Genomic DNA, 10,130 nt, shown 5'->3' with positions numbered 1-10,130 from the left:
AAATCAAATGTTGCATCATAACCATCATTTCCTGTGTACTTGCCTCTATTGACTGTAGAAGCCTCTCATGTTGCTATAAGTCTCATTATCTTGCACACTTCTAGATGGGCTTTGAGAATGTCTCTCAGCCATATTCTCAGTTATGTTGGTTCTTTTGTAAACTAAATTAAATGGTGGTTGGGTAACCCTATTAGGCTAGCAGGAAACTACTCTGATACCACTGTAATGACCCGTACCAATAGGCCACTAAACAAAACCCTAAATTTAATACACTGCTAAAATATATTGCTAAAATAAAAGAAATAATAGTCCCAATGTATTCATTCAATGAAAACCAAATATTCTTAAAAATGATATGGCAAATTTTAGCACCAAAACATTATGACATAGCACATTACAGAGAAACCCTAACTAGCTGTATACAATTGAGAACTTGTTGCAACTACAGATTGAAATGAAGAACCTGGATTGATCAAATGGTGGAGACTAAATGCTGAAGATGATATGGTGAAAGTGCAACTCCACTAGAAACTCCAAACTAGCAATTAAGCACAAGTGAAATGACTGAAATATCCTTCCCACAGTTACAATAATTCAGGTGATCTTTCACACCCTCAAAATTGCGTACCAATTGAGAGTTTTCATTCTCAATGGCTAATTGTGACTACTTGCAGAAACCCTAGGCTCCACAATGCACATCAGCAAAAATTCAATAATAAAACTTGATGATAGGCAATGAGCCCTCAATGCCTATTTATTCTTTTTTCCTTGATAAGTCGGCCTCCTTTTTAATTTTTTCTCTGCTTCTTCCAACAACCTCTAGAAGATTTTTTTTAATTTAATTTATAAAGTTACCTTGTAATATTTTTTTTTAAATTGATAACTTTATAATTAACTCCTCCAAAAAAAATGGGACATTACAAGTAGTTAGTAACCGTTGCACCAAAAGCCCGAACTATTAGTAAACGGCACCTCCCTGCGTTAAGGGTCAACTCCAGGATAGCCTCGCTAGCGAGGACCCGAGACACGTGGTAGCAACAAACTACACGGACAGACCTACGTCACCTTCCATTAGGAGCCCACTCTGGGGACATCACAGCCCACCACGCTCCACGGGTCTCAACCTCGAGACCTCTGGCTCTGATACCAAGTTAGTAACCATTGTACCAAAAGCTCAGACTATTAGTAAACGGCACATCCCTGCGTTAAGGGGTCAACCCCAGGATAGCCTCGCTAGCGAGGACCCCGGACACGTGGTAGCGAAAAACCACATGGACAAACCTACGTCACCTTCCATTAGGGGCCCACTCTGGGGACATCACAGGTATTTACCGATGATGAAATGTTGTCATCTTTTCATGATTGTCAAGATAGTTTTGATAGTTCACAGAAATGACCATAACTTTTGGTCCATTATAGATCTAACAAAATTGTTTGAAGAGGATTTAGAGATTTATATCGGTAAAAACATATCCAAAATTTAGACAAATTCAATGGTTAGAATAAAACTTATGACCCTCGAAGTATAACTAATATCCCGTGATTTGCATTTTGTGACTGTTAGTGCTAATTTTGATAGTGCCGCACTCAGAAACTTGTAACTTTTGATCCATAATGTATCTAATAAAAATATTTGGAGGAGATTTAGAGAATTAGGTTTAACAAGACATATCTAAAATGCAACCTGATCCAACGGTTGGATTGAGAAATATGGCTCCCAAAATATGATGATAGTGTTGTGAACAGTCATACGTATTTCACAAATCAAGACACATTTTTGAAAATTGCTCTTTCTTGAATTTAATAAATTATGTTTACTCACACATATCCAATACTAACCACAATCCAATGGTGAGTTTGAAAATTATGACCCTCGTACTAAGACTCAGATTTCAGTTTTCAGAAAATCTGTTACAATTGTTAAAACTGAATCTTTGAACTGCTGAACCTTTTGAACCGCATGAACCTTCAAACTTGAACTTCAATTTTGAATCTAGATTTTGAATATTCGACCCAAACCAAGAAACTTACAATATGAAACTATATCATGGAACCACTGAACTTATTGAACCTGTTGAACCTATTGAACTGGTGAACCAGTTCAAACAGTACGAAGTTTACAAAGGAAAGCCTTGAACCTTGGGCTTGAATATTTTAGTTCCCTATCATGAAATTTCATCTGAAACTTATCTTACACAATGTGACTTTACACAGTATTTTCAATATAAATAAGAGGATAATCATTAGGAAGACTAAAATTCCAAGGAAAGGCCATTAGAAAGACTAGATTTTCAAGCTTAAAATTAGAGTTCAAAACACCAACAATTACCTTTGTGAATCAAAGTGCCGATAATTTACGCATTATAATTTATAATAAATCATAACCATCTTCTTAAAACTAAATTCATAAACATCTCTCCGATCCAAAATAACATATATATCTATACATTCAACGGTGCAATTCAACCAGTGAATTGACTGAAATATTCAGGTGTAAAACTGGAGCATTATACATCCGCATTCTTAGCCTGGACTAACTAAGTCTAGAAAATATATTGTGAGAGAGGGCTTTTTTTCAATATTGTTTTCACATTATTTAGACTAAGATTGAACTTCCCGAATATTTTACACTTTATTGAAGAAACCACAAAAAAAATGTTTTGAAGGCCTTTCCTTGTCATTGTTTGGGCAAACTTCTCCCCGAAAGAAATGTGTTGAAGAAAAACAAAGCTTCTTCTCTGTTAAAAAGTGGCACTGCATGACCGGCTCCTCTAAACGTGGAGAATGTCAATTTTCCACAATCTTGAGTCCATCCACCTACCTGTAACCATCCACAAATTAATCAAAAAAATGGCTTGGAAGTAAAAAGATTGTATAAAATATATTTAATTGCAAAAATATATGAGATCAGAGTTGATTAAAAGAAAACCTTAATCTTTTTTCCATATCAAACTTATATTTTAGGATATTTATGTTATCAACTTTAATATTTTTTCAAATGAATTCAATTGATACTACGTTTAAATCTCCTTATATGAATTCAATTGATGATAAGAAGATTGAATTAACTTCTCACCTGCCCCCCATAATACCATGCTTGCCATTTACTTTTGGCAACTTTTAGAGCATTTAGACTGTATCTTGTTGATAGCACTGGAACCCGCCCATCAGTGTCTCCACTGTTGAATACATTATTTAAATGGTCATTAAATTTTCTTGACTTAGATTGTGTAAAAATTGTGTACCATTTAGATCATTTGAAATAAATAGAAACATATAAAAATATGTAAAATAAGATTGTTCATCTAAAATCATATTTATGGATGGTGAACTAGTGGCAAAGCTAATATGACTCAGATGAGCTAACAAATCAAAGTCTAAAATAACTAATATATTTTATGTAATTTCAAATAAACCATTTAAATAAATCAAAACGCAAAATACACATTATAAATGAAAATCTTAAATTATGAAAACACCTGTAAACCCATATGCGAAGACCAGCATCCATAAGCTTTTGATAGGATGACAATACAGATGGTCGTGTTTCGTTCCAGTCATTGAAGATATCATAGCTGCAATTGGAAAGTATTTTTCATTTTAATTAAAGCTCCCTGGATATTGATTTAAACTATAAAATAACTATTGTGCTTTTGTTAAACCATAGAAACATATGTGGTTCTTGTTCTTGAAAGAAGCTTACTTGCAAATACTCCAATTCCTAAGGTGTAAGCCGTTGAGGACATGAAGAGCTTTCTGAACATCATATGTGTTGTAATAGATTGCAGCATAGTCATCAAGACAAGGATCATATCCACCAACTCTCTTCCTCATGCTCTGCATAAAAAATTTTGAAATGTGTATCATGAGATTTTGGCATTATTTATATTAAAAAAAAACCATAGTGAATAAAGTCCCTAGAGTTATTTTTTTTTAAATTGACTGATTTAAGTAGCTTATTTAGAATCACATTAGACTTTTTTAGTAGGATTTCAGATAAGCTGTACATATAAATCAAAATTTTAGAATATGCTAAATATACAGTTCATAGAGTTGTTCATAGAGTCTTACACATTCTAAGTGTTCAAGTAGCTTATCTAGAATCATTAAATTTAAACAAACTTTCAAGTAGCTTATCTAAAATCATATTTTAGATATTTTTAGTTGGATTTCAGATGAGCTATACAATCAAATCAAGATTTATAATATAAAATTAAAATCAGGAAGAATATACAATTAAGAAAAAATAATCTAAGATTCTCACCCATTCTATATTTTGACTTAATTTAAGTAGTTTATCTAAAATCACACAGATTCTCTTTACCCAATTTCAGATAAATGATACCAACATTGAAGCATACTGTTAAGCCAAAATCTCACTGAATATATAATTGGATAATAATATAAAAGATACCCACAACAACGAGACATGAAATTTTACCTTGTTAGTTGAATACTTGAACTGGTTCCCACGAAGTTTAGCATTTGTTGTGATGTTTTTATGAATGCATGTAGGAGTGTAGAGACTATACATGTCTATCTTATCATATTGAGCAAAAACTTCATCTACTGCATCTGTGCAGTTTTGGTTGTCAAATGTATTGTTTGAAAAGAAATCACAGTAATCTAAAATCATTTGATGAGTTTCATCAGACACAGCTGCATGGCTCCATGCATAATCCATTTGGCCTTGCCAATCATAAGCATCATATGTCTCTGGATTGCCCACCTGAATCAAGTAGTACATAACTACATATCAACTTTTCAAAACATCCAAACAAATTTTCATATTGAAGTTAAAACTCTCAAAGAATTTGACACAGCTTACCATGAAACCTTTAAGATTTATATAAAGACTCTTGGGGGAGATTTTATTTTGATCATATATGAGTTCTGCGAGTTCAGGAACATATTTCCCTGACAAAACAAAGGCAAGGAAAATTGATTATATTGATTTACAACAAGAAATGGGTTTATTTGTAGGACAGAACATAGGAGAAAAAAATGTTAGACCACACACCTGCATAACTTTCTCCTGTAATAAAGAACTCGCGTGTTCTATACTCTGGGTAAATTTTAAACCAGTTTTGGAGGAACCTGTATGTATCATGAGCTGTGCAATTCAAACCGTCATCCAATCTTCAATTTAGTCTCATGAATATATTTTCAGAAAACCATCATCCAATCTTCAAATTCTAGTCCTATACATATTTTTAAAGAATATAAAGAGAGATTACAAACAACAAAACATTGTGTATTACAACAAAAACATGTTTCCTTGAGCTTCTTACCAGTGATGTTATCTCCTAGAATCTTGTAATCAGATGTTTTATTGGAATAGGAAAATCCCACTCCAACTGGAGACTCAAGAAATAACATATTGGCTTCTGATCATTAAACCAAAGAGAATTGTCAATGTTTCAGTTATCTTGGTTTCAAAAATAATTGCTTCAAGAAAGAGTAATGAATTCAACCAAGCAAATTGTCCTTGAAAAAATACCTCTATTCCATGAGTACTCATTGAAAGAAAGAGTCTTTCCATCTGAGTTTATGATAAAAGGTCCAATCTCTTGCGTTGCTCCATATCCCACAGATGAACACCCTGGACCTGTTGAATAAATAGCATTATTTGTATGAAATTAGTAGGAAAAAGATCCCAATTCAAATTCCATAACAGAACATCTAAAAAGACTAAGAAACTGCTAAACTAGAACATTACTTAAATAAGTCTTTGAAGGTAATCATAACTATGGTAAAAGAATCCATAACTGAACTAAATAGAATTCCTTAGATTGTTACATTGCAGAACTAAATCATATACATAAGAATATCTAATACATAATAGTTTTAACAGGAAAACTTCTATAGGCTTACCTCCATTAAGCCATAAGACCAAAGGCTTTTTCTCTTTGGGATTAGGAGCCTCATAGAACCAATAGAAAAGAGCTCTTCCATTATTTTCATTCAGATCCACATAACCAGCATAGTGATTAAATCCCACTTTAGGCTGCCCTGGCAATTGAGTCACCAAATGTGGATTGCTCCTACTAATCAATGTTTCTTCACCTTCAATAGAGTGTGAAACAGTAATCATACAAAGAGCCAAGCAAACCCACAAGCTCAGATGATTGGCCATTGTTTATTCAAGCTTTTCTGGCTTCAAATCTGTCCTTTTCCCACTTCTTACCACAACATTTATATAGCAGTAAATATTTCTAGCTATGAATCAATGCGAGAGCTTATGGGGCTGGACCTCACTCTTATAAGGGGGAAAATTATTAAATATTGGTACAAAAATCTTAAATATAATTGTCTTTATATTTTTGAGCATGCATAATTTGATTCTGTAGATTTGTTATAATATTTTAGATATTGGTATAAATCTTAAATACAATTGTTTGGTTTTAAATTTTTGAACATGTACAATTAAACTTTCATGGATTTAGAATAATATATTAAATATTGGTAGAAGAGTTTAAATAATATGAACTAATTCAAATAGGTAGCGAGGATTTTCTATTTTAAGAAAGGAAAAAAAAAAATATTAGTACAAGAATTGTACATATAATTGTCTAGTTTTATCTTTCTGAATCTATATTATTTAATTTTTATGAATTGGACATAACATGTTAAATTTTGATAAAAAACTATAAGATATAATTGCTTGGATCTAAATTTTTAAATAGGCATAACTTAATTTTTACAGACTCCTACAATAAAATTCAAATATGATAGAAAAACTTTAAATATAAAAGTTTTAAATTTTTTAATATGTATAATATAATTTTTTTGGAGTTGACATAAAAACTACAATTTTCAACATAATAGTTATGATTTTAGCATTTAAAATTTACTTATTTAATATCTGTAAAAGAGTTTTGAAATAAATTTTTTAGATTTTGAATAATTTTTTATTTTATGTTTATAACTTATATATAATTGAGTACAACGTTACAAAAGCTACAAGAAAGGAAGATCAAATAAAAATCCCTGAGCGAGTCAAACGAAAACAGAAACTTCTGTTTAATTGTAGACTGAACTCCTTAAATTAAAGCAATTGCCCTATTTCAGCGCCATACTGGGCTAATAAGGCGCCGTCATTTTTTCAGGTCAAACGGTTTGTTTAATTGTGGACAAAAACTACTTGATAAATTAATTATTCATCTCGAAGTAGTAGAAAGTGGATGAGTTCTAGAATTTGACCGAAAAATGTGTAGGCACACATAAATTAATGCAGATCAATCTTTTTCTAATCTACAATGACTTGTCAATGACTAGATCTCCTCTCTCATAAGAACTCAACAGTTCAGTCATTTGTCAGTAACTCAACATTGAGAGACCACATTTAAGTGGTCTAGGCAGTTAAAATTATAGTAGGTCAGATATTTTCTATTGTTCTAACTAATACATCTCCATCTTGTTTAAAGAATAATTAGGAGAGGAATATTTATAATAGAAGGGGGAGGGGAGAGATAGAGAGGTATAGATGGTCGGATGAGAGAGAGATTGTGTTTAATTTTTATTATTCTTAGTAGATGGAGATGTGAAAAAGAATATTTATAGTCGAAGGCGAGAGCGAGAGATAGAGAGGTGTGTGTGTGTGACACAAAGAGAGAGAGAGAGGGAGGGAGAGAGAAACCCTCCAATTAATTGGATTTTGTTCATCCAATGTTTTTTTATGATAAAAGTAGCAAGAGGGCGCTGGACCATGGAACAAATAGGACTAGTGCATTAACAACACATTAATTACAGCTAGCACAATCATAGCATATGATAGAAACCCTATTCTTACATCTATCAAAAACATAATACGACCCATAGGGAAAAGTGTTTAAACTAGCAGCATATAAGTCTTTAAACTATAAATAAATATAATCATTTTGCTACATAGGGAAAATAATAAAAGTCTTCTTTAAAAAGTTTCTAGAGTCATACAAGATGTTACAAACCAAAAAAAAAAAAATAGACACTAAGTTTTAGCATTTCCTCCCAATCACTTGAATAGCAATGTAGCATTCCACTCTTCCTTGAGAAATTCAAATATTTCCATCATGTCATCATCGCTCTTGGCCTTAGTGCTAGTGATTCTCTCCTACATCATGCAAACAGTGACAAAGCATGCATGCATGACCTTGATGGAGAGCTTGTTGGAGCCCTTGATACACCAATTAAACTCGTCCACCTCTTTTTTTAGCTCCTAAATAGCACATTCAAGTGTCACCAACTAGATTTTAATGTTTCCTAGCATCCCTCTCACCTTAGAGGTGGTAATGTCCATCTTAGGAATCACTTGCAAAGAAACTTAGGGGGAGTGGGATTGGGAATGGGATTAGGGGTCAGGTTTTGCAAAGGGCCAACATGGGGGGAGGGGAAAGGAGTGGGTTGATTCTCAGGGGGCAAGGGGAGACTCACTAGTCTTGCTAGAAGAGTGGGTGGAGGACTCATCAGTGGTTTTAACAATATAGTTATTAGACTCGGTATACTCTTTCTATTTCAAGGCTAGTTTACATTTTTTCTTTCCAATTCTATTGGACATGCAGGCACCAGGGGTCTCAATGTGATCATTAGACTCAATCGTATAGACCTCATTTTTTCTCTTTTTGGGTGACCTTGTGTGTTTCTTACCTTTTTCCACAAAAGGTAGGGAGGAAGACTTCATTTTAATCATTTTCCTATAATTTTTGGCCTAAGAGGGACCAGTATCATGGGTAGAGTCACGTGGGGTATCTTGATTCAAAATAAAAATGGGAACATTGATAGGAGGACAAAGGGAATGATGAAAATTGTATAACCTGAACATAAGGTCCTGGTGCAGAATGACATTTTCCTTACCCTTATGAATGCCCTTAATATTACTATATCCATAGAGTGTAATAGAAAGAACAAAATGCAAATGAGGTCTTTATTCTGCAAATGGTTGAGGAAGGGGAGATGATAAAGATAGTAAACTTACCTTCCAAGGTGAGGTATTTCATGATAATATGGAAAATTTATGGCCAAATGCCTAGAAGGTCCTCCTTGCTATACCTATCTTGTTTCTTCATAGGTTATTATTCAAAGGGCCTGAAGAACTAGCTAAGAATATCATAGTAAGATGTTTTACTTTTTTTTCCATTTTTCCTCATTTATCTCAAAACTAATACACTGCACTATAACCCTTCACTTGTTTCACGAAGAAATAAAATTATTTGAAGATAATTTCATTGTGTCCTCTAGTCATACACTCAATGAAGGGAGGGATTCTCCCTTCCCCATAGAGAAACATCACCTTCAGCCTATTTCTAAAGGTGTAAATTTTGTTTGGTTCAATGTGCAACTTGGCTCCACTTATGGTAGTGAAATGCAGAAATGATTGAATGAGGTTATAGATGAAAAAGGCAAGTTGAAATTTAATGAAACCCAAAAAAGCTTTTTCATGGTTTTTGTAATATTCACTTTTGTTGTAATAGTGACCCCTAGGATATTGTTGGAAATATAAGAGTAACTAAGAGGGGAGGGATGAATTAGTTACCACTAAAATAATTCCAATTCCCTTAGATATCAATACAAACTTCTTTCTAACCCAAAACCTTGCATTGTTCAGTTAGAACTAGATATATACTATAACTCAGTTAACAAAGCAATCTTAAGTTATTAAATGTGTATTAACCTTTAGTAACTTAGTTGCGAAAAGATAAAGCAGCAAGAAAATAACATAAGCACATGAGACACAAAGATTTAACATGAAAACTCAATTTGGGAAAATCACCAATGCAACTAGTTACAACTTTTCACTCTTATAAAGTGAGCCTTGTTAGGAGCCAACCTTGTTAAAGGTTACAAAACACACTGTTGGGTGTGACCCTATTAAAGGATTTGAATCACCCTGTTAGGAGTAGCCTTGATAGAGGTCTTAAGACACTTCAATCTAGAAATGCCACCTTGTTAAAGGATTTACAAAATCATTGTTAAGTCAACTCTGATAAGAGATTTCTTCACTGCTACAATTGTTAGAGAGTAACAATGATTGACCTAATTGATGAAGCAATTGATTTGCAAACTCAGATCACTATTCTAGTTTATACTCTAAATCATTCCTTATTAGAATATTCTTTCTAGCTCCTTGGATATTCTACCCTTAATCAAATATC

At 33.0% G+C, this 10,130-nt stretch overlaps 1 protein-coding gene across 1 annotated transcript; it reads right to left on the bottom strand.

Annotated features, from left to right (window-relative positions):
- Positions 1-2,420: 2,420 nt before the first annotated feature.
- LOC149546119 (serine carboxypeptidase-like 31) lies at positions 2,421-6,200 on the bottom strand. Its single transcript, XM_089794540.1, has 10 exons — positions 5,875-6,200; positions 5,501-5,608; positions 5,292-5,387; positions 5,021-5,113; positions 4,829-4,917; positions 4,442-4,729; positions 3,704-3,837; positions 3,480-3,575; positions 3,077-3,179; positions 2,421-2,821 (listed from the first exon to the last, which is right to left on the bottom strand). Exons 1-10 carry the CDS (start codon positions 6,134-6,136, stop codon positions 2,678-2,680), a joined length of 1,413 nt encoding a protein of 470 aa, XP_089650666.1. The 5' UTR covers positions 6,137-6,200; the 3' UTR covers positions 2,421-2,677.
- Positions 6,201-10,130: the final 3,930 nt, after the last annotated feature.

This window comes from Cupressus sempervirens, chromosome 7, assembly GCF_028749045.1.
Source record: "Cupressus sempervirens isolate cs-2001-9-10 chromosome 7, ASM2874904v1, whole genome shotgun sequence".
NCBI classification, from domain to species: Eukaryota; Viridiplantae; Streptophyta; class Pinopsida; order Cupressales; family Cupressaceae; genus Cupressus; species Cupressus sempervirens.
The sequence above is the reverse complement of the archived record's forward strand: the minus strand, read 5'-3'. Positions and strand labels throughout refer to the sequence as shown.

Bases quoted from the DNA above. Each gene is read 5' to 3' on its own strand.
- LOC149546119 (XM_089794540.1), bottom strand. From the start codon at position 6,136: ATGGCCAATCATCTGAGCTTGTGGGTTTGCTTGGCTCTTTGTATGATT. The intron at 5,388-5,500 runs GTATTTTTTCAA...TTTAATGATCAG, and splicing joins TGAGTACTCATGGAATAGAG to AAGCCAATATGTTATTTCTT. The intron at 3,576-3,703 runs GTAAGCTTCTTT...TTCCAATTGCAG, and splicing joins AGGAATTGGAGTATTTGCAA to CTATGATATCTTCAATGACT.